The sequence below is a fragment of the Phodopus roborovskii genome, unplaced genomic scaffold, assembly GCF_943737965.1.
Source record: "Phodopus roborovskii unplaced genomic scaffold, PHOROB, whole genome shotgun sequence".
NCBI lineage: Eukaryota > Metazoa > Chordata > Mammalia > Rodentia > Cricetidae > Phodopus > Phodopus roborovskii.
The window spans coordinates 25,737,280-25,760,738 of NW_026126469.1; the positions used below are offsets into that span (position 1 = coordinate 25,737,280).

At 38.1% G+C, this 23,459-nt stretch overlaps 1 protein-coding gene across 5 annotated transcripts in view; it reads left to right on the plus strand.

Annotated features, from left to right (window-relative positions):
• The window catches only part of Lsamp (limbic system associated membrane protein), a 2,056,906-nt gene that overhangs the window by 1,433,566 nt on the left and 599,881 nt on the right, over positions 1–23,459 (plus strand). For 3 of the 5 annotated variants that reach the window (XM_051191489.1, XM_051191490.1, XM_051191492.1), the window contains exon 3: positions 10,144–10,222. In XM_051191489.1, the coding sequence (XP_051047446.1) occupies positions 10,144–10,222 (79 nt within the window). Of the gene's footprint in view, positions 1–9,574; positions 10,223–23,459 lie in introns of those variants that run through there. The other 2 variants (XM_051191491.1, XM_051191494.1) reach the window with 2 other exon arrangements.

Consider the following 23,459-nt stretch of genomic DNA (forward strand, 5'->3'; position numbering starts at 1 on the left):
CAAAGATACATAAAATTTCAGTGTATTTATTTTATTGCTGAGTATTTGTTGCTCCATTCCTTATACCTGGAGATGTTATGACTTAATAAGTTTAGGTTACGCAGACAGTTTTTAAACTTAAATTTTGGATCTTAAAATATTTAGCAATTTTCGATCAAAGAGCAATATTTTGTGTCAGGAAAAAAGTTACCATAGTTTAGTGGCATATTCATTATGAATGGGACTATGTAGGAGAGTATTGTGTTGAACAAATAGCCAAAAAAATCTGTAATAGATTGCCTGTAGAAGATGTGTAGAGAGAAAAAGAAAATTGTGCTAGGCAGCGATACAGTGAGGGACCCCATGCCAAGTGTTCTGCTCCAACATCTCTAAAACTTGCATGTTGCCTGAAGTTTCAGAGTTCTAAACTAGAGAGCTCCCTGCTTTATGGGAAGAATGAGTAAGATTTGCCTCCTTCATTTGTTCACTTGCTTACAAGTTTGTCATGGTTAGGTTCAGCCGTTAACTTGACATAACCTGAAACGAGGAAACCACAGTTGAGAAATTATCTCCACCAGACTGGCCTGTGGGCATGTCTAAGGGCATTTTTCTGGATTGCTAATTGGTGGAGTGCCCAGACCATCATGGACAGTACTATCCTTTGCCAGGTGGGTAAAGGATGGATTAATATCCTGGCATTATTAAGTAGGAAGTATGGTATAATATAAAGAATGCTGTTTAGGAGTTGACCTCTATGAATATTAGTATCACAGTTTCTGAAGAGCTATATAAACTCTAAATTATACATCTCAGCTATAAGGTGAGAAGGTAAGTAGGAATCTAAGTTCTATGTTTCAGCTTTAAAAGGGTGATGGTAAACAGGATATTTCCCCTGGGTCTCTTTTAGCTTCAACAGTGTGTACTTTTTCTAATTATGTATATTTCCCAATTTTCCTCTAATTTCATATGTGCACTTACTAGTTCGGAGTCTCAGGGTAATTCCCTAACAACTGGGGTGATACTGCTTGCACTGTTTATCTCACAAAACTGTACAAAAGACAATGCATCAAATTTATGTGTGTCACCTTGCATTGTGAACTGCAAAGCCCTTTAATTGTACAATGCAAATTATTATTGGACATTTCTATTTTTCTATTATTCTAGTTAAATAAGCACCATGATATCTTCAATGTATAACCAGCAGAGGGAGACAAGTTCAGATTATTTTTCTTCTTGAAAGTAGATTCAGCTAATTGCTATTATCAGGACATGTGTTTTTAAAAGTCAGAATGAAATTTGTTACTGGCAAACAATTATCTTCCTCACATGCTATACAAGCATGTTGACGTCACACAAGCACAAAACAGAGGGAAGCAAGAAAAACCACGGAGAAAGAACAAGGCATTCTGGGCTTAGTTCATCCCATTTCAAAGGCAGCCTTCCTAACACAACTTGATCGTGTCCATCTGGAAGTGCAAGCCATTTGGATAGCAGCTTAGGAGCCAGTCCAGAGTTCTAAAAGTGAAATTTCCAAAGTCCTCTAAACGTAGGCTTTTTAAAAATTCAACTTTCCCATTTTTATTAGCCAAAACTGCAGGCAGAAAAAAAGATAGAAGAGAGAGACATCCTTTGCCCTTTATATTTCTTCTGCTTCTGGTCTCTTACCCAATTAGTTGACAATTTCCATCAGTTTTTAGGTGACATTCTTCTGAAGGCTTTTCCTTTTTTTTTTTTTTTTTTTCATTGTCATCATGCTTTTGTCATTTCTTCCTTTTGCTCTTTCAGAACTTTATAGCAGGACCTTTCTGACTTTAACTTGTCCCAGTATATCTCCCACTCCAAGGCCAGTTAGTTATCTTCATAAAACACAGATCTGATTATGTCATTCTCTTGCTCAAAGTTTTTAATGGCTCCCTACTGCATACAAAATGAAGGTCAAACTCATTAACATGCCTGTCAAGCACTTCAATGACCCTCGCTTTAAAACAGTTATTTTCCATTTTAACTTTTTCTGATCTCCCACTCTATACCTCTTTCTACAACTTGTCTTCTAAGTTAATGAATGTTTAACCAAAGTCTTTCTTTCTTTAGGATTTTTCAGGAAGTGAAGTATGTACAATTGATAGTTTATCTTTCAAATTCTGACTTCAACAACTTTCACTCAGGCTTATGACTAGTTTCTTCAATGTATTTTCCACTGCTATGATTGCTGGTATGTCTCCTCACTCTTCTAGAATTTAAAGTAGCTTTGTAACAAAGAAATGAAATGGAAGTCTTTCTTCAGTGCATTCAGAACTTTTCACTAACCAGACCCCCAAACTTCAGTTTGATCTTTGATTTCCATCGTTCATTATAGGCTGGTATACATGACTAGCCTTTGCAATGGCCATGACTGCCTTCTCCTCCCCTCTTGCATATATTAAAAAACCATTATCTCCAAGAAATCTTCTGATTTATTTTTTTGAGTTATTACCTTTTGATCTACTCTTTCATAATTCAGTCTCTGCTCACTGCCCCCTCGTTCTCTGCTATGCACGTGCTCGCCTAGTTATACTGTGACGGTTGTGAGTTCTTGGGTTCCTGAAGATGAAGTCTGTGTTTCATTAAGTTTAAGTGCTGGTTAGAACCACAGAGGATTACACACATGCACTGGTTAAATTTGTCCCTTCTCTGTGTTGAAGAGCATGTTTTAAACACTTGTTCTAAAGTCATGTATCATGTTTGTCTCCCTCAAGAAAGGGCTTTTACTATAATTCCTCTGTGGGAACCACACTAAAGCAAATTGTCAGTTTTGTGTTTCAGTGAAACCTCAGACCTCAGCATAGTAACTGCTGCATGGTAGTTTCACATATTTCTTAGTAATATTTATGAATGTTCTCATATATAGGAACTGACTGATGAGATGAGTCTTGTGAGGTTCTTTCCTCTCATTTAAGCAATGCTTCTACATTCATTACTGAAAGTAGAGAGGGCCAGGAATGTACATGATAAGCCAGAGAGGAACCGGGATACTTTGAAACATGCATACTTCTGGGACTCTTTGGATAATATAATGACCCAGCACTAGACTTGCCCTGCAGCTCAATATTGTCAGTAAGCTCTGGAGAAAACAGTTATTTACATGACTTACAGCCTGAAGATATTTATCTAGGCATTCCATTCGAATTTAACAGGTTAGCTATTGCCTGAGAAATTAATATAGATATGCAAAAAAAATACTATAGTAAAGTTTAGCTATTGCATGGCATATGTCCATTATGTTATGCATTTAATATTCTTTAACAAAATCTTTTTATTATACTGATAGTCTATCAACATATAAGCGTGATAATTAAAAATATTCAGCATTTACACTTGGCAAGCAATAACTGGAGCACTATATTATTTTTTTTCTGTATGGCTGATACTGATAACAGTCTACTTGGCATTCTGTCAGTTCTTTCCATGATGAAGAGTAACTTTTCTCAGGTGTACACCAGTGTTAAAACAATATAGTGGGGAGAGAGGTTTGCCTGAACAAAACAGAGATGACTTAGGGCAGGATACAAATTATTGGGGAGGAACCTCTCATCCTGAGCCAGTCTAGTCAATTTCGTCTTCTCTTTATCTCACTGTCATCCCCCATAGTCTTGATAGTTTTCACTGAGTAACTAAGACATCCTTTTATTTAGTTCTTTATTTCCTTTATGGATTTTAGACAATGCTTTGTTCCTATGGTATGCCTAATACTCTTTGTAAAATTTCTGACAAATTATTTAAATTCCTTGTTGCAAATTTATATTTTTAGAATTAAACTTAACTTCCTAATCTTGGAATTGCTTCATTATGATATCTCCTTTATATTCAATTTCATCTATTTCTTTCCTACTCTACACTGTCACATGCATCTAAACTCCATCCAGGATTATTGTCACCTTTCAGCTGAAGATATATAATGCACACATTCATGCTTTAGTGCCTTTAATATGCCAATTTGTTGATATTGTTGATATTATCACATCTACTTCCTCATGTTTTAGGATTTAACTTCAAGCCAGTTTTTTTTTTTTGTTTTGTTTTTGAAATGAATGCTTCCCTCATCATATTTGTAGTCTATTTAAACACTGCCTCCCATAAATTTTTTTCTACATGTTTTACTTTGAAAAATAATATAAGTTTGTTTACTTGTTTAATGTCTATTTTGGTATATAGGATCAAACTTCTACGAGCTAAGAATTTCTAAATCACTACCATAAAATGAGCATATATTGAGTGAATGAATGAATCATAAGTTTATGCTTCATTTTGGAGTAGGGAACTGCAATCCAGCTTCTACTCTTCCTTGACCTATTTTATGAGTGTAGGAACCCAGTTCACTAAGGCAGATAAAGACGGAGGATAGATTTTCCTGAATCCCATTGTACTAACATCTTGCTATTCTGAAGTTGCTGTTCCCTCCATTTCCCCATATGCTACAATGTTCTTCCCATTATGTGAGAGGTGGTCAAGAGAGGAGAAGCAATAAAGACACATTATTTAGACATGGTTACCTCCTTGTAGATAGTGGCTATGATGGCAGAGCTCAAAACACTGTGGTGAAAATGTGGTACCAAAGCCAGAGTGTACAATTCTTTGAAATAAAAAGATGTGTGATGTATACTGCTACTTGCCAGTAACTGTAAGTGTAGGTATGCTTATGTGTAACAAAGGGCAGAAGTTAAGTGTGGGGATACATGTAGCAGCTGTACAATTTCTAAGACCTTGTGAAAAACTGGGACACATCCAAGCACTGATGCCTATAAAAATAGAACAAGTGAGCAAAATCTATGTTGTTAGAAGCAGAGGGCTGATTTGATAACAATGAACCATGGCACACACTAAAAGCAAAACTTAAACTGATTTTTGTGGTGCTCAATTTAAGTTAGGGATTTTATCTCACTGGAGAACTATGGTGAGAAAGTGGACATTATTTAACTGACTTGAGACTCATTTTTTTGCTATTATTTTTGTTTGTTTTTGTTGTTTTTGAGACAGGGAGGCACTTACTAATAATGTTGAGTTAAAAGGTACCAGATTCCTATGACAAGTCACAAGATAATGCTATACTCATCAGCATAAGCTAAAGTACCTGGACATTGCCAACTATAATGAAATCATTGAGAATGCCATAGCAGGTATCCTGAGGAGAGGTTTTTAACAAATCTGCATTTCTAGTTCATATGGAAATGCTAATTCTACTTATGAAAGTAGAGTGCAGACAGGATATTATTATAATTAAGTCCTTATGACTATAAAGATGTAGAAGGATTCATTAATGATGTTATAGACAGGTTTAACATAGAATATAATCAATGTAGCCAAATAATTAGTTGTACATTTCAGGCTACATCTGGATTTTGTGTGATCCTGTTTACTTCCAAAGCTAAACAGGAATAATGCTTCATGCTACTTAGGGTACTTAGATATGAGCCAGTTTTTATTTTTCTTGCAGCATTTGTCCCTGGAGAGAGCCGGAATCTTCTAAAGCCTCTTTGAGAAAGGCAGTATGTTATTTTAAAGTAGTAGTTAAGACCATCCTACTTGGGTGATGATGGTTGTTTCCCATGGCTAACAGCCATAGTCACCTCACAAATAACCCAAGTATGTTCATTTTTGCCAAGCTGCTCACAAACATGCCCACAGTGATTCTGGAAAAATAGCCTGTATATGTTTCAGAAAGTCATCTATGTGTTTCTCTCTTGACATTTCTAAGGAATGAAAGTAGTAGAGGAGTTAATAGCAAGGTAGTTTAGAGGGGAATGAACATGAGGGTGAGATGTATTATCCAATTTTACACTCTATTGATGTATCAGAAAGTAGGAGATTATAAAAGAGGGAAAACCAGGACTTAAAGAAGAAATGAACAGGGTGTCCAGGGTGTCTGAGAGACTACACTGTGCCAGGGAAAGTGTATGGATACATTACTCTGTGAATGCTGAAGTTCACCTTATGAGGGGGCTAATATTCTAATACTTACCAATCATAGAACTCACCTTTGGGGCCAAGTATTGGGAGAAAGAATTTGCTAAAATTCTGTCTGAACATTAATTCCATTGCATTATTGACTTACATAATTGGCATCAAGCTGAAATTCTAATTGAAATAGACTGAATTTCTGAACATTCTATATTAAACTCTGATCTTTCTTTAAAGATTGTATTTTACCTTATGTGCTCATAGTAAGTCAATTAACTTAAACCAAAGTTGCCCCAAGAAACAAACTAAACTTAATGAAGATGAAAAAAAAAGCATCTTAATTGCTTTTTGAATTTTTTTCTAAGCAAATATGTACTTGTGATTTTGTCCTCTTAATTAGGTTAACTATTTCTATTGTGATTCAGATTATTGGTGACTTGTATACTATAACTTTTTTTTAGGGTCATTATGGAGACAAATCCCAAATGTGATTGATTTTACATTCATACTCCTACTGGTGTGAAATAGTTTGTGCATTAAATGTCAAACATTGTGTTTGCTTGAAACACCTCCTAGGTGGTCATCTCATGCTGGTAGCTTAAAATTGTTGGTATTAGACCTGCAAAAACCTATTCCTTTCTTCAGAAAAAATCCTGTCTACTGATGGAGGCATTGCATTTACTCTTGATAAGTCTAATCCTTCTCCCCAGATCATCTAGGAATGCACTGGGTCCCCAGAAGGCCATACCACTTATCTGGCATGGTCATTGAAATTAAGGTAATCCATTAGGTCTCTGTCCACTGTACCTTTTTTCCTTCTGACTTTAGAGGAATAGCTTACAACAAGAGAATATATACTGCATCAATGTCATTGTATAAGCAAATCCTTCATTTCTAAGAACACAAAGATACTTGGCAGGGATGGTCAAGCCTTTTAGTAGTACATGGGAAGACAGGATGCTCTTCTCTTATCTCAACATCCTCCCACTTATCAATCTAAACTCATTTTTCCATTCACGGTGAGAACTATATGAGGCAACTAACCACTTTAACTAACCATTTCTTCACTGGTCATAGGAGCTCAAACTTTCAACAGCCAAGTCATAAACCACCAGTGGTGGCACATTCTTGGCTTCTTGGGCTGGGGACTGCTCATCACCACTGACAGAGGACATTTTGACTTCTGTGAAATGAACTCACAGTACAAATAAAAGTAATTAACTCCATAAACCTTGAATTTGGGACAATTCAGATTCTAATACATTAAGTATTTTCTTCAAAGACAAAAGGTTTTATTTTCTCACATAATCTGTAAGAGTTCATCTACCTTTAAAGTGATAAAATGCTGTCACCAGAGAGAGAGAGAGAAGAGAGAGAGAGAGAGAGAGAGAGAGAGAGAGAGAGAGAGAGAGACTTTGACTATTTGACTATTCTGGGGACAAGACAAATACCAGCATTGTGAAACTGTGAATGCTTCTTTGGGGCTTATGCTCTGGTGGGATTTGATAAGGATTCCAAAGGTTTTTTTTTTTTATTGCAATGTCTGTAGCTGATGCTGTGCCCTGGTTAGTTTTGTCAACTTCCATAAAGAGTCCTGTAGGCAAGTATTGGGACATTTTCTATATTAGTAACTGACTGGTGTGGTAGGTCCCAGCCCTCAGTGGGCAGTACCACCACTGCAGATGGACCTATGTAGATGGACCTGGGTTGTACAAGAAAGCAGACTGAGCAAGCCATGAGGAGCTTCAGATCCTGCTTCCAGATTCCTGCCTTGAAATCCTTCTCTGGCTTCCTTTGATGACAGACTATGATGTGAGGTATAAGGCTTTCCTCCCCAAGTTGCTTTTGGCCATAGTGGTTTCTATCAAAGCAATAGAAATCCTAGGACACCATGTAAATAATATGCATATTTATATATACATGAGATATTTATGATCAGAAAAATGGTCCAGAATGGGGACAGAACAAATGGAACCTCTTCATCTGGAGTTTCCTCTAACAGATGTGAAATAATCAAAATGATGACTCAGAACTATTTCTGTTGATGCTTTAAGGTTGCCCTTGAGAAGTGTCCATAGGATTATAAGGGAAACAGTTGAATTTCAAAGACTTTGCTGGTGCCAAGAAGCCAAAAGGAGATCAAGAGTATTCTATGTGTTCAAGGGTGGTTTACTGGCTCAAACCCTGAAAGAGTCAAAATATTTTTCTTTCTCCTACATCCTTTGATAGTTGTCTGGTACAGGAACCTGCATGTATTTGTTGCCTCTTGATTGGTGATGTGAGTCTTATAATGTCAGCAGTAGGAAACTGACTACAATGTGTACAATTTGTTCTGCAGTGTTTTTACAACATTGATTTTTGTTTTTTGTACTCTGTGAATGCTTGGATTGCAAGACAGAAGGAAGGAAGGAAGGAGGAAGGAAGGAAAGAAGGAAGGAAGGAAAGGAGGAAGGGAGGGGAGGAGGGAGGGAGGAGGAGGGAAGAAGGGAGAGACAGAAACAGGTAGGGAGGAAGGGAGGGAGGGAGGGAGAGAGAGAGAGAGAGAGAGAGAGAGAGAGAGAGAGAGAGAGAGAGAGAGGAAGAGAATATTTAGGACAGAATAAAGGTCTTTGGCTTACCTAATCTCATCTTTCATCTCTAGCATCAGGGACTGAGGGAGATGTCTGGTATTTGAAACTCTCACTTGAGTGACTATGGTGTTAGCCCCTTATGGATCTTCCCACTTGGTTGGGTCATTGTGCAGGAGTGCCAAAAGATTATTTACACCTGTTTGATATCTGCTTTCACTGGAGAGCTGTCTGTAGACTTGGAACTCTTTGTAAATGACAAACTTTCTGATCTACTTCCCTGTATAGGAACATTTTGAGAAACAAGTGGCTTTAGAAACTGGTGCATTAATGCAATGTACCATTTGAAAGATAATCCCAAATCCCATCACTCATATGTCTGCCTGTGGGTTTCCTGGAGAGTGAGGTTGATTTGAGGATCAAGGATCAGCTGCTGAGGCTGGCACTTAGGAAAGACAAGCCAAGCATTCACACCCCAGACCACTCAATACCAGCATTGTCTCCAGTCCATCTTTCATAAGGGGGCTCCAAGAGGGGGGAGGAGATGGAGTGAGGAGAGAAAGTAAACCTTTTAAATTCTCCAGGAGAGGACTAGAAAGGGTGGATACCATGAGAATATGGAAAGCCATTTGCCCGGACTAAGAAATTAACTTTGGCTTTCAATCTGAGAGTTTCTTCTCTATGTCTCATCTTGCTGGTCCCTTCCTCAGCAAGTCTTCCTATCCATGTGCATGTAGCTCCATTTGTCAAGGTTTGTATCTCTCGTGCCATGCCTCCCTCCTTCCTCCCTGGACCATTTCTGTTGCCCCTTTCTAGCTTGAGCCCACCTCCTTCTCCCCTGTCTTGAACAGTACCTCTGAGCCCCATCCCCTCTTCTTAAGAAAATCAGCCAGGCCTCAGATGGAGCTGTTGTCCTGACAACCCAAAGGCGCATCAGGCTTTCATTGAGTCTGGCTGCTGTTGAAGGGGGCAGTTGTGCAAAGCGAGGGGCCACGCTGAGGGAAGGGGGGGGGGGGATGACGCGGCGGGGCTGTTGAAAACCAGCAGGGTAGGGGGAGGTGCTGAGAAGAGAGAGAACACGCCAGGGACTGGAGGGAGAAACTGGAAAGGGAGGAGGCGGGAGAGAGCTCCTGGGTTGCTGCTGCTGCTGCTGCTGCGAGAGGCTGTTTCTTTACTCTCCCTGGCAGGCTCTCCTGCTGCCTGGGAAAGTGGGTTACAGAGCGAAGGAGCTCAGCCCAGACTCTGGCAGAGAAGCGGCCAGCCACAGAGAGTCCAAGGAAGCACCCCTACCGTTGGTTGACAGTCGTCTCCTAAATATTAAGCGTTTTAGATTTGCACTCTTTCTTCGGAAAATTTGTTCCTTCACTTTCTCCCCCACCCCTGCTTGGATTTGATGAGAGCTTTGTTAAGTCTCAGAGGGGAAAGAGACTGAGCGAGGGAAAGAGAGAGGCAAAGTGGAAGGGAGTGCGCGCTGGACCCGCCCGAGCAGCCTTGGCAGTGGCTGCTAGCCCAGCGCGCTAGAGCCCCTCTCCGTGGCCAGCAGCGCGCACACGGGAGTCCACCGCGGACCAACTCGCCGAGGCCACCATGGTCGGGAGAGTTCAGCCCGATCGGAAACAGTTGCCGCTGGTCCTACTGAGACTGCTCTGCCTTCTTCCCACAGGACTGCCCGTTCGCAGCGTGGATTTTAACCGAGGCACGGACAACATCACCGTGAGGCAGGGGGACACGGCCATCCTCAGGTAGGGCTTGCGGGCAACTTTTCTGCTGTGTGTGTGTGTGTGTGTGTGTGTGTGTGTGTAGAGTCTTGGACTCTAGCTGCATGGGATTTCAGGCTTCTTGTGTGTGTGTGTGTGTGTGTGTGTGTGTGTCCCTTGTATTGATTAGCTGGAGACAAAATTCAAAATTCAAGGGATTTTGGTCCCTGTCAAGAACCAGTGGTGCTGGTGGAATGTTGTTCACTTCTTTGAAGGCCGTTTTCTCTAGTCAAGAAGGCTGAACTTCATCTATGGCATTAGTGGCAAGGGGCTGTATTCATGCTGTGCTAATTGCTCGCGCTTTGCTCTTAGAGTTTTGTTGAGGTTCAGGCACAAGAGCAGCTGAGTTATGGCTCTCAAAGAGTGGTACGCAAGGCTGTATTATCCATGTTCTTGTGTGTGTGTGTGTGTGTGTGTGTGTGTGTGTGTGTGTGTGTGTGTGTGTGTGTGTGTGTGTGTGTGTGGTGTTGCTCAGCAAGGCTCTCAGCCCATCCTAGCAATAGTTCTGATAGAAGACTTGCTGGAACGATCTCTCAATTGACATCCTGGGCAATAAATCAATCTTACAACTTTGGAAGATTACTGTGGCTTTTTTTGGAATGTGGATAGAAATCAACACAAGAAAGAAGAGAAAAGGAGAAAATGGTTCGACCCTAATCGCAGGCCGTTAAGAATAGAAAACTTAAACACAGAGGTGGAGACCACACATTGACTATTGACTTCAAAGTCTTATTCCTATGCAGGTCTGCCAGGCTCAGCAATATAATTTGGGATGGGAATTTGGAAGAGCATCCCAAGTCCTTGAGAGTTTGACCCTTCTAAGGTAGAGAGACTTGGATGGTACCTAGTCATTCTTCTATATCCTTAAAGCCCACAGCTTCCTTCCTTTCTCTTTTACCTTCCCCCTCCCTAGTTTTACTTGACTCTCTGGCAGACAATAATAAAAAATGGGGGAAGAAAAAAAAAAAACCATTCTCCTTGGGGATCTTTTAAAATCTCATTTCCTCCAAATATAATGACCCAGTGTTGGTCTGTCTATCTAGGTACTATTGCTGGTTATGGCAATAAAAAACAGTATGCCATAGGAAATCAACCTGTAATCTGTGTGGAAGGAGCTGATAGTGCATAAACTCCGGGGCATCAGGGAGCTGTTCCATGGCAGAGCTGCCGACAGCAGCAAAGTTTTCTTTTCTTTTCTCAGAAATAAATTTGGTTGGCTGTGACAGAATGTCCTGCTTTGGGATCTCTAGCCTTGTTAAAGATGAAAATGTGTGTGATGTGGTATGACATGTGTTTTGTGTGTATGTGTGTGTTGAGTGTACAGATGTTGTTTCAGAAGGTAAAGAGTAAGCATATGATAATGTGTGGGTACTTTCTTCTTTTCCTGAGCTTTGAGTGATTATGACTCCCAAATACCCTCCTATCCAGAGACTTCCCTCTTGTAGCTCTCCAGCTTTGTCAACCTGTATGTGTGATTTATCCACACAGAATACTACGATTTATAGAGTAATTTATCTGTTTGCAAAGGGATTTGGACATAATGCAGAAAATATTTTTGCAAACACACAACCATGCCTTCTCAGCTGCTGCTATTCGTATTCCCTAATATCATTAACCCTTTACTAGCAGCAAAATTGTGTGTTCATGCTTATCCTAGAAGTGATTTTTTTCCAGGATTGAAGATGAGAACTGTATATACTCCAAATGTATCAAACTTTCGATTTTAATGATTTAAAAGTTTGCAATATCTTTGTAAGTCAATATCATCTGTATCCTAGGTTATATGGGAAGCATGTGTGTGTTAATCAGAAGAAGAAATGGATTCTGGTACTTCTGTGCAACGGAAGCATAGAAGTCTACATGTAGGAGAATCAATCTCCTTACATAAATATCTGTATATGATATGTATGTGCTTTTGCATGGTGATGGCTCAGAAGAAATGGAGTTTTGTTCTTTTTAGTATTACAATTTATCAGATTTTACAGTGTGGAGATGGAGCATGTGAGAAATGATAGCAAATGCAGCACAGGTTATGCCCAGAGAAAGGGCAAACAAACAAACAGCATGCAACTAAGTCACCTATGGGAGTCCATTGCTTCTCCAGACCTCACCTAACATGACCCCCTTTAGTTGTTTTGTTAATGTTCTTTGACTTAGACAAGGCTTTATTTATGAGGTTGGTGGAGCTTTATCAGGAGTAACTGTGGGGAGAGTTACCTTTGTTTCCTTAGCTGACCTTCTTCTCAATCTCTTTAACTGAATCCAGTCTGCTTTGTGGGTCAGTTTCCTGGTGAAGAATGAATAGTGCTTGCTCTTGCTTTCTGGTTTGCAAGTCTAGCCTGGGAAAGGCATGCTTGCACTTTATTTGTAACATTTAGCTGGGAGTGTGAGCTTCCCGGGGAGGAGAGGAAGGAGAACTTGATTCACTGGCACCCACAGAAGATGTTTGGCACAGAAAAAGTGAAACGGCAAGAAGAGAAAAATCCTCTCTTAGTAAGCGTGTGGCCCTGAATAATTTGAAATGGCAATAGGATACAAGGGAGGCTTGTAGTTCTGATGGTCCAATGGCAGGAGCTTAGCTGATGTGTCTGTCTCCAAAACATTTTCCTTCTTATTTCCATAAAACAAGAATTTCTGTAGGAATTTAGGAACTGATAATTATTTTTATATAATATAGTCTTTGATACAAGTGTGTTGTATAAGGGAGTTGACCATCTTGTTGTCATATTCTATTAATTCTTTCATTTTGAAAGACATGAAAATAGTAGAATTATAACTAAATTTGAGGGAGATAGACTGACACATCCATGCATAACCTGGTTGTTTCTTGGAGGAGACTTCAGATCTTCATGAACACTTGTATAAGGATCTGATGAGAGCCACAACACTTCTGTTCCAAAGTCAAGCAACACAAGTGTGGTACCCAGAACCCCAGTGTAGTAGCAATACAGTGCCCATCGAGATAGAGTGAAACCAAACACACTTTTAGACTGTTTGCATAGGAAAATAGGTGACAAATACATATCTCTGGGATTTACTCATGTTGGTTTGTTTATTAACAAACCCTGACTACTTCAGTGCTATTGTCTTAAATACAGGTTTATCAATTGTTAGAAGAATTTCTAGTCCTTGTTTCATTAATCATTTACCCTGAACACAGACATCCACTGTTGTTTAATCTTGATGTTTTGAAACACTGTAGGTCTCTTGTTAAATCACATACAATTTGAAATAGGTTTTTTTCCACAACAAACTTTCAAATTATGAAATTGTAATGGCCACATTGCCCATCTTATCAGCCTTAGTAGCTTATGCCTGGACAGGTATTGATAGGGTGCTAGATCTCAAACAACTACAGAGATTGAAGAAAACATTCTCATTATTATGCATCTGCTTATGAAGTATCTCTCTTAACAGTCATATGTATATCCATATGAAGATTATAGCATAAGGCTGTATATGGTAAAATATATGGTCTACCCAGCAATGTGATTTTAAGCAATCTAAAAATGAGATACTGAACTGATATTTATGATTCCACTCCTTTTTAATGTTTGAAGGATATTACAGAATTTTCAGGATGATAGTTGATAGTATTTTCCCCATTTAAATGAAAACATATCATAAGTATATGGGCTTTTAAAAGAAACTAAGCGGCAATGTGAATGCTACTTAACTTTTCTTGTCCTAAATTTTAGGTGTTTACTTCCCTGTTTCTGTATTAAGAGGGGGTAAAAGAAACAACAAAAAAGTATGAGATTATTTGACAATAAAATGTAATACATCATGCTAAAACTCAAGAGAAAACATGAATCCTCTTCTATAAGGCACCTGGGATGCCTACATTCACTAAGAAAGTGTCAACACTCGAAAAAACTCCTGGCACAATACTACTTATAATTCACTATTTGAAAACAAACTTTGTGTGCCTACAGTGAAAGTCCATGACAGTTATGAGCTCTCCTTTCTCTGTAGCTAAGTCACTAAAGGTAATCAAAATTTATTGGCTATCCCTAATACTTTAAGGATCATCCATTGCTCATAAAACCCTTCATTAAATATATGTTGTAAAGAATGGAGTTTAACCACTGTATATCATTTGGTTTACAGCATTTTATATAAATTTTACTAAAGAATGATTATGTACCTGTGAATTATACTGTTTGTTGTCATTTATGGCCCAAGAAACAGAACAGGCAAAGCTCATGAGACAAATGCATACTGTGAATTTTTGTGCTTCTACAAATAAACACATGAGCATATATAAATACACATACAATGTAAGGTGAAGGCAATTTTTCTGGTTTATGTAATTTTGACTTCAAAGGAATTGTACAACTGTGGTGATTCATTCATGCCCTTAGTCCATAGGTGAGGGTTCAGCATTTGTGTTTCCCCAAGCTGATCATGCATAACAGCAAACTCAGGGCAAAAAGGATTAATGCACTTTGTTGTGGTCACTGCTAGCCTCAAGTCCAAACAGCTGTGACTCACATGATAGGAAGGGGCCTGAATATGCTGGCAGCCTCCTTGTCCTCACCTGAGCCTTAGCAATACAATTCCTCCAAGCTGTAGCTATTGCTCATGGGTTTCAGTGGATGGTCTGTGCCCTGAATGTGTTGCCTCTGAGGTCCCAAGACACATAAGATCTCGGTTCTAAATTTGGATCTCTCCTTGTAGGCTATGACTTTGAGCAAATCCCTGAATTATTTTGAGCTGCAGAATCAGCTTGAAAATGCTGAAACTGTCTATTTTAGTTACTGTACAGGGTTAAGAAGCTCACAATAGGTAAAGAAGGAAAGTTTGTTGACTGTAACATCTTACCTAAGAATGAAGACCCACTTAGGTTCAAGCTACATGTAGCCAGATGTTTAGTCTTTAGGAAACAGTTGTACAAACACCCTGTTTCTTGAACTTGACTATCTGAGCCACTGGTTCTCAACATGTAGGTCACAGCCCCTTTTTGAGCTGTGTATGTGTGTGTGTGAGGGGGGTATTGAATGACCTTTCACAGGGGTCATCTAAGACCACCAGAAAAAAATATTTACCTTACAATTCATAACAGTAACAAAATTGCAGTTATGAATGAGGAACTATGTTAAAGGGTCACAGCATTAGGAAGGCTGAGAACCACTAACTTGAGCAGATAAGAACTTTGCCCAGCCTCCGGGATATCTGATTCAGTTGGCCTGTAGCATAGAGTAATCTGACAATCTGTGTTTTAACCAGTGCTTAGGTAACACTGAAACCTAATGTCTGACTGCAGTTTGAAGACCACTGGAAGGTTTTCACATCGGTGTGGTCCACAAGTGAGCACCACAAATATCCTAGTCACTAGTTACAAAGAGGAATCTGAATTGATTCCAAGTTGGCTATGAGGATCTGCATTTTTAACAAGATTCCCAAGAAGTTCCTAAACACTTTCAAATTGAAAACTCCCTGATTTCAGTTCTCACAGCCGAGCGCTTCATCTGGAGAGCTTTGGGAAAACAGTAAGAATGTAGATTCTTTTCTCTTTTTTTAAAAATTTATATGCATTGGTATTTTTTCTGCATGAGAATGTTGGGTACCCTGGAACTGAGTTACAGATGGTCATGAGCTGCCATGTGGGTGCTGGTAATTGAACCCAGGTGCTCTGGAAGAATAGTGCTCTTAAACCCTGAGCCATCTCTCCATCCCCGAAGCTGTAGATTTTGACACTCATAAACTCTTATTGGATTGGTTTGAGGAAGGGCCTAGCCTGTACTTGTTGCTCCTTGATTTTAATGGTTCAGTCACGTAAGCAGAATGGACAACCACCAGACTAGTGAGTGAATAAAAGTCATTTTTACAAACCACATTCAAGGCAGCACTTAATAGGCATGCAGTAAAATTTTAAAGTCTAGTATGGCTTAAGAAATATGGCATCAGACAAAAAAAAAAATTCAAATTCAATTGGGTAGAGGAGATTGCCATAGTACCATCTCTTTACTATATGATTTCATCAGTACTGAAAATAAAAAATGAGAATTGGGGTGACTTCATTATAGACCCAATTTACATAATATCTATTGAAATTGTGTCAAAGCTTGATGTCTTAAAACCATCTTCCATCCTGTAGTCATGTGCTCACATTATGATTTAGTATAGCAGGATTTAAGTGTGGCTGTTTTTGCCAATTGTTATAGGGTTTTTTCTTTTTCTTTTTCTTTTTCTTTTTTTTTAATGTTGTTTCCAAGGGAGTTGAAGGGGAATAGTCAGACTAGAAGACCTTCTTAGTTAGAATCTATTCAAACAAACTTAATGCTTTTTTGTATTCATGTTTCCATGTACCACAAGCATATGGTTTGCAAAAACAACTGCATTTGTAGAATTCGCTTTGCTTTTACATGCTGATCAGTCTTATTTTAAATTTATAAACAACTCTTTATGTCATAGTTAAAGACTTGTCATGTTTTCATGAAGTGTGTGGTAATGATGTGTGGTAAGAAATGGCTTAATAGGAAGCCAGAAGAGTCAGGTCCACAATCCAGAAATAGCCTCATCTCTTGGTTGTTGATAACTGACCCCTGCCAGGCACACAACAAGCTGTTCTAACACTCAAATGATCTAGGGAGCACTGAAGTGTTTTATCAACTATAAAATGGTATAAAACACAAGCTCTTAAAAATTATTGTCATACTTAAAACAGAAAACTTAAAAAAGATAACTTTAAGGAAATTAGAAAATCTAATAAATTGGCTTTTATTTTTATTTTTATGGTGCATACTACTCATTTGTTCACAGCTCTTTTTATTAAGTCCTGTAATGTCACAAGAATCTTGGAATATTATTGTATCTCTATTGGAGTATAGAGTGAGTGAACACGTCTTGTAGTCCCCTGCAATCAAAACAAGATCTCAAGTTAATGTGTGATTAACCTTTGCAAAATAAAACCCTTTACTCCAGGCTTTGTTAATTACTGCTGGAGAGATGCACAGAAATTTAGAACAGGAAAAGCCTTAGAGATTAGGCAGTCCACTGTCATTTAGTTGGTTTCTCAAAAGCATAAAAGATTATTTGAGCCTAAAAATTCCTGTTGTTTATTCTCACACAATATGATAAGAAACTATGTCCTTGCTTTTCATTGCAACTCATGATACATCATTTCCACAGCCTTCATATCCCAAATTATGCTCAAAACATCCCTCCTTTTTTCTTTTCCTCTCTGGGAGCTTTTCTTCTCTCTATTCCTATTTCCATATCTTTTCTCCCTCCCTCATCTTTTTCTCCTCTAACTCAACCCTACAAATAAATTTTACATTTTTTTTGTGGAAGACCATCCAATTAGGGACAGACAAGGATTGTTTTCCCTAAAATGACCTATTTTTAATTTGCTCACCATGTCTCTAAGCCAAGGCTGTTGTCTTTCTTCAAACTGTAGCCTCAAATTTCTATTCTCAGAGCCATTCTTGTATTTGGCAACACTGTCCCAGGATCTCCTGGGCTCATTTGAAAGTCTTTTTTTCCATCATGATTCTGGTCGTTTTGTTTATTGCTCAGACTACTTTTGTTTCAAGTCTTTTCCCAAGATTGTTCTTACTACTCACTTACTGTTACCCATGGCCTTTTGCCTGGTTACTCTCTATTCTGTACTTCCTCTTTCAAGAGGACTCAGGATGTTAGAAAGATGTGATCTGAGCATTTATTTCAATTATTTGGTTGTTCAGTACATGGCCTCAGAGGTTATTGTACATGCTAGCTCCTTTTTGGGTTGTTAGTTAAAATATTGAAGGCAAAGAAATATTATTTTCAAAGCTTATATATAATGTAATATATGTATATATTATGTACAACTTGCTTTGGGCTAGCAAAGACTGTGATGGTTGGTAGTTCAGGAAGAATCAGATGTAGAATCTTCTTAACCCCTGTAAAATACACTGTATGGAGAAGTCTGGGTTTTTGCCATGGCATGCATGATGGAATTTCTTGACCCTCCCCTAAAAGGCCCAAAGTGAAATCAGGGAGAGCCAAAACTTTAGCCAGAGTAAGGCAATCACTGTGGGGGCTAAATACTAGAACACCCCCTCTAGTGAAACACAGAGGAGACACTCTAGGGTCACAGGAAATTTGCCTGTGAAGACTGAGTCACAAGTCGGAGGGCATAGAATTCTTGGAACCTAACTTAGATAGACAGAGGCCTCATAAATGAGCGACTCAGAACTCAGGACCATTAGCAAGACATGTGATTCACTCAAACTGTAAAACCTGGGAACTCGGGCCTTAGAACTGAAACTCTGCATAGTCTTTAGTAATGTAGTAACAGTGAACTTCAGAGTGTTGGGCTTTACTTCTTATTTGTAAGATGAAGATCATAGAACTTTGTCTAGCTCTATGGGAGAAAAAATGGAGATAAAGTTTTGAGATGACTTTGCTTCTTGATTACTTAGTTAAGTTTACCAGATCGTCTCTCTACCTAGAACTAGACTTCATAGGATTGGTAGTACCATGAACCTGAGTACCTTCCTTGTATCCCAAGTCTTTCCCAGTGTTAGTTTACAGATACTAGCAAATTCGGTAAAGGTGGTAAAGGTCCTTTTTCATCTATAAATCCTTATCTTGAATAACCCTCTATGACCAGCTTCCTCCACCAATTACCTACATCAATTCAGGGCTTCTCATAATCTCAGCTCATGGTATGTTCTTTATACATACCCGGTGTTGATTCCTAGATTCATTTTAATGCTCTCTTCCTGGAGCCTCGTCCTTTGCCTTCTACCCCACTCTCCCATTATGCTTCTTTAGTAGATTGCCCCTCCCATACCCGCCTCCAGGCTTGTTCAGAAAATCCTCTCTAATTCTCCAGGTGGGCTAAGTATCCTATTTATTTTCACTGATAGCTTCTCCCCATACCTTGTGCTTAGCATTTCATATATTCTGGGAAAACATTCTGTTTATTTCTTCCTTGCCTCAAGGACAGACATCTAATCTACTTTACCATTTAATCTCAGAATTTAGCTTAGGATCTGTAGGAGCTCAAATAAATATTTGCCTAGTAAGCTGAATAGAGAAGGATGGCAACATTATATATCAAGCAGACCAGAATTGGATTTATAAAAGAAGAAACAAATTAGGAGAAGGCAGGACTGAAGGAAGATATTTTGGTACACATTCAAACAGTATTAGATTAATTATGGGTCTGCAACTGTAGAAGACATGCAGTTAAAACCGCATATCAATTATTCTCTGATTGCTACTGGGGGTGAATGTGGATTTCATAAGAAGTACTTTCAACATTTTTGATACCAGCTACTTCCCAAGCATAGACTTCCAAAAAATGAGAAAACAAATGTGCATAGTGTGTGCAAATCCTAAAGTTCCAGCATCCCCATTAGCAGAGGACTCACTGTGTGCACCTAAGGTGTGGAACTGAGATTTTCCCTTCTAGTGGTGGCTGAGGACATGCAGAGTCTAGATCAGGATTTAGAGTAAACCTAAGGTTGCAGGATGGTGTGCAACAGGTATCTAGTATAATTTTGTTGTTGTCTTTTCTTGGAGATTAAGAAAAGGTAAACATCACTTTCCTTTATAAATAATAAATTTCTCCCTCATGATGGTGCCAACCTGAGTTTTGCATTTTACAGCTCATTTTTCCTTCCCGGACAAACAGAAGACTAAATGTATAGTGAACTTACTAGTACTCTCAAATTCCCTCCTGTATATTTTTCCGTGATGGAGATGGCCATCATTTATAGGAGGCTACAGGAGAAGCTTATAACTCAGGAAAAACTTGGCAGAGCATTTTATACAAAGCCACATTACTATTTATTCCAATGTAATATATGATCACATCTTTCCATATTAATTATCAGTGTATTGTCTATAGTACCTTTCCATATTAATTATCTGTGTACTGTCTACAGTAAATTATACCTTTCCAAAGTTGGGAGTTACTCATGCCACCATTGTCTCATAATTCCCTATAAGGTACAGAAAATGAGCATGGCAGTAATGCAACTGAGCATGAAGGAAAGCTAAGGGTAGCAAACATCTACTTGTGAAAACATTGATTATGAAAAATATCATGACTTCTTTTAGTGCACCTTTAGGTAAACCTCATTCTTGCATACCAAACTATTCATTTTGTGATATTTTAGCTTTAGATAGTTCCAATTTATGTCCTGAAATAACTGAAGATTGTTACCTTATGCATAGTCTGATGTATTTATATGAACATACATTAAGATAGAAATTTGATACACCTGTCATTAATTTAGCAGATGGGGTGAGTCTTGTTGATGCTTTGTCTGACCTCTGTTCTATCTTAATTAGTGAATAATATGAAGAAATTGTTATAATAGCCACAATGGAGTGATTGAACTGTAATGGCAAATGAGATAAATAACAAAAGAATGTAAGTTTTGGTTCTGAGAAAGCCATGAACTATATTAACTTTGGGAGTATTAATGTTTCCTTAGCTAAATTATCAAAATGAATATAATTCCTCTTGACTTTTTTGTTTGCTTGTTTGTTTGTTTGTTTTTCAAGACTGTGTTTCTCTGTAGCTTTGGAGACTGTCCTAAAACTCATTCTGTACACCAGACTGGCCTTGAACTCACAGAGATTCACTTGTCTCTGCCTCCTGAGTGCTGGAATTAAAGGTGTGTGCCACCACTGACTGGCTTTTATTGGCTTTTAAGAAAGATCTTGATCTGATAGACCAAAGATATGTGGTGGAAAATAGTTGATTTCATCAGAAGAAGAAATGCATGCATTTGTAAGTGGAACAAAGATTTGCTCAAATTAAAAATAAAACAAAAAAAACAATTCCAAAATTATCTGATAAGTGTCTTTATTTGTGAAATATAAAAATTATATATGCCTTAGTACTTGCATAACAGTAAAGCAGAACTCAAAATCTAGTTCTTCTAAAAATAAGACTAAGTATTTTTACAAAATATGTTATGAGGTGTAAACAATTTGTGTCATGAATATGCATAATCTATATTGTATGGATATGTTTAAATGAAGATACTAATTTTATTTTTAATTTATGTCTACAAATATTTGTAATTATATACATGCAAATGCATAAAATTTCCATTCCAAAGAAGTGAACTTGTGTCACAGCACATTTAAAAGTTACCCAATTTACCTGATGTATCAGTAGTGAGGAATTTAATGAGGAAAACCAAAACTATTAGGTTATCAAGGATGGGAACAGTATATAAGCATCCCATAGTAAGCATGTAAATTTTATTTCACACAGTGTTCCATAAATGTGGATGAAATTTGTAAGAGAAGTACTGTGGCTTTGTATGGAAGAAGAGTGTACCCCATGTACATGATTTCTCTGTGTTTCATCCAGGAAATAAAACATGGAAGTCAGAAAGAAATGCATTAATGGCACTTTATATAGAACATGGTTTAGTTGAATAAGCAAATCTGGTGAGTAACTTAAAAGATGGTCAGTGAAATGTCATAATGGGAATCTCAAGTCATCCAAGTCTGAAGACCCAGCCTCATGTACCATTCTGCTAGCTATTAGCTTTGTATCTGTGGGACAATCACTTAATAAATCCCTCCTTCTGTTTCTTATTTTAGAAAATATAAGTGATCCAATTATCTTTTTATTCTCACCTTCAAGGACATTATAGGAATGAATTAAATGGACCTATAATGATATTGTATATTTAACTTTTTTTTTTTACCTAATATAATGTATTTCCTTGAGCAGAAATAAAGGTTGCTACTTGTATATTGAAAGCAGTGGCTATATGACCACCAGTATTAATTCTAAACAACAGAAATCGTTTATATGGTACACAGTTGAAATGGGCAGTTTTCCAGGACTTCTCTGGCATATGTATTCTATAATTCTACCATGTTCTGACTTTCTACTCTAATTTATTTTGTATGTATTTAATCATAAGGTTTGTTGGTACTATATTACATTTTTGGTTATGAAGAATTTTATTCAAAAGTGTGTTCTGTACCAATCTTCAGTAGGTTTTGATATTCATGGTTCTGTTTTCCTCCCTCTGAAGAATTTGTAAAACTTTCAAAAGATACTGTCATTTCATTAAAACCAAAGTCATATTTAGAACTCTCATCATTCTTCAGGAACTATAGTATTAAGACACATATGATCTCAAAGTCACTTTTACAGTTCAGACTGTTTCACAGAAATAGATAAGATTAATTGGGTAAATCCTGACCATCTTCTAAAAGCGCTCCACTCCTTTGACTTGTGTTAAGGTAATTTGGCTCAATTTCACCCTGTGGTATGATACCCCATTATATGCACACCTCTCACTGAAGTTTCCTGACACCTCATTTGAAAATTATAAGAACAGGATGCCTTATGTTCATGAACAGATTTTCACTCTGTGTCAACCTCCTGATCAACATGGATTTTAGACTATTTTTCTCTGAAAGAGTACAACAGGAAGCCATTTCCTATTCCACGTTTCTTCTGGCTCTCTCTTCTCTGAGGCCTTAGGAATTCAGGCCTTGAACCTTTCCATCATTTGCTCTGTAGAATCATAGGCATCATCACCCAGATGCTTGATATAGACATCTTTCCTTCCTTCTTCCCTCCCTCCTTCCTTCCCTCCTTCCATCCTTCCCTCCCTCCCTCCCTCCGTCCCTCTCTATCTATCTCTCTCTCTCTCTCTTTTTTCAAGACAGGATTTCTCTGTGGCTTTTGGAAGCTGTTTTTGAACTAGCTATTTTAGACCATGCTGGTCTTGAACTCATAGAGTTCTACCTGCCTCTGCCTCCCGAGTGCTGGGACTAAAGGCATGCACTGGCTAGACTTTCTTTTTTATCAAAGACAGTTTCCAGGGATGTGTTGCAAGGTATGGCAGAGGTCCTGGACCATTTCCTACGAAATCTTAAACTGAGCAGCATTGTGATGTGTCAGTTTTTATTATCACATCAAGTTCCCTTTCCAGGAATAATAAAGCAAAATAATCTTGAATTTCTGACTTTTCTTTTCTTACAACTTAAATATCCTCTGCCACTCTGTGCAAGATCAATAAACCAGCAAGATGTATCAGTCTATCTAGGTAAATCATGCAGCCACCTACAGTTGAACCAAGGTCTTTCATCAAAACCAGAATTTTTGCTTTCTTATTTTAGAAGCACATTTTCTTATTTTATGACATTCTGCAAGGAGACTTTAATTTATTTAAAAGTGCAACTGCTAAAATTCATATACAGCCAATGTCAGAGTATAAAACTAGTCTCTTCCTGCTGATCT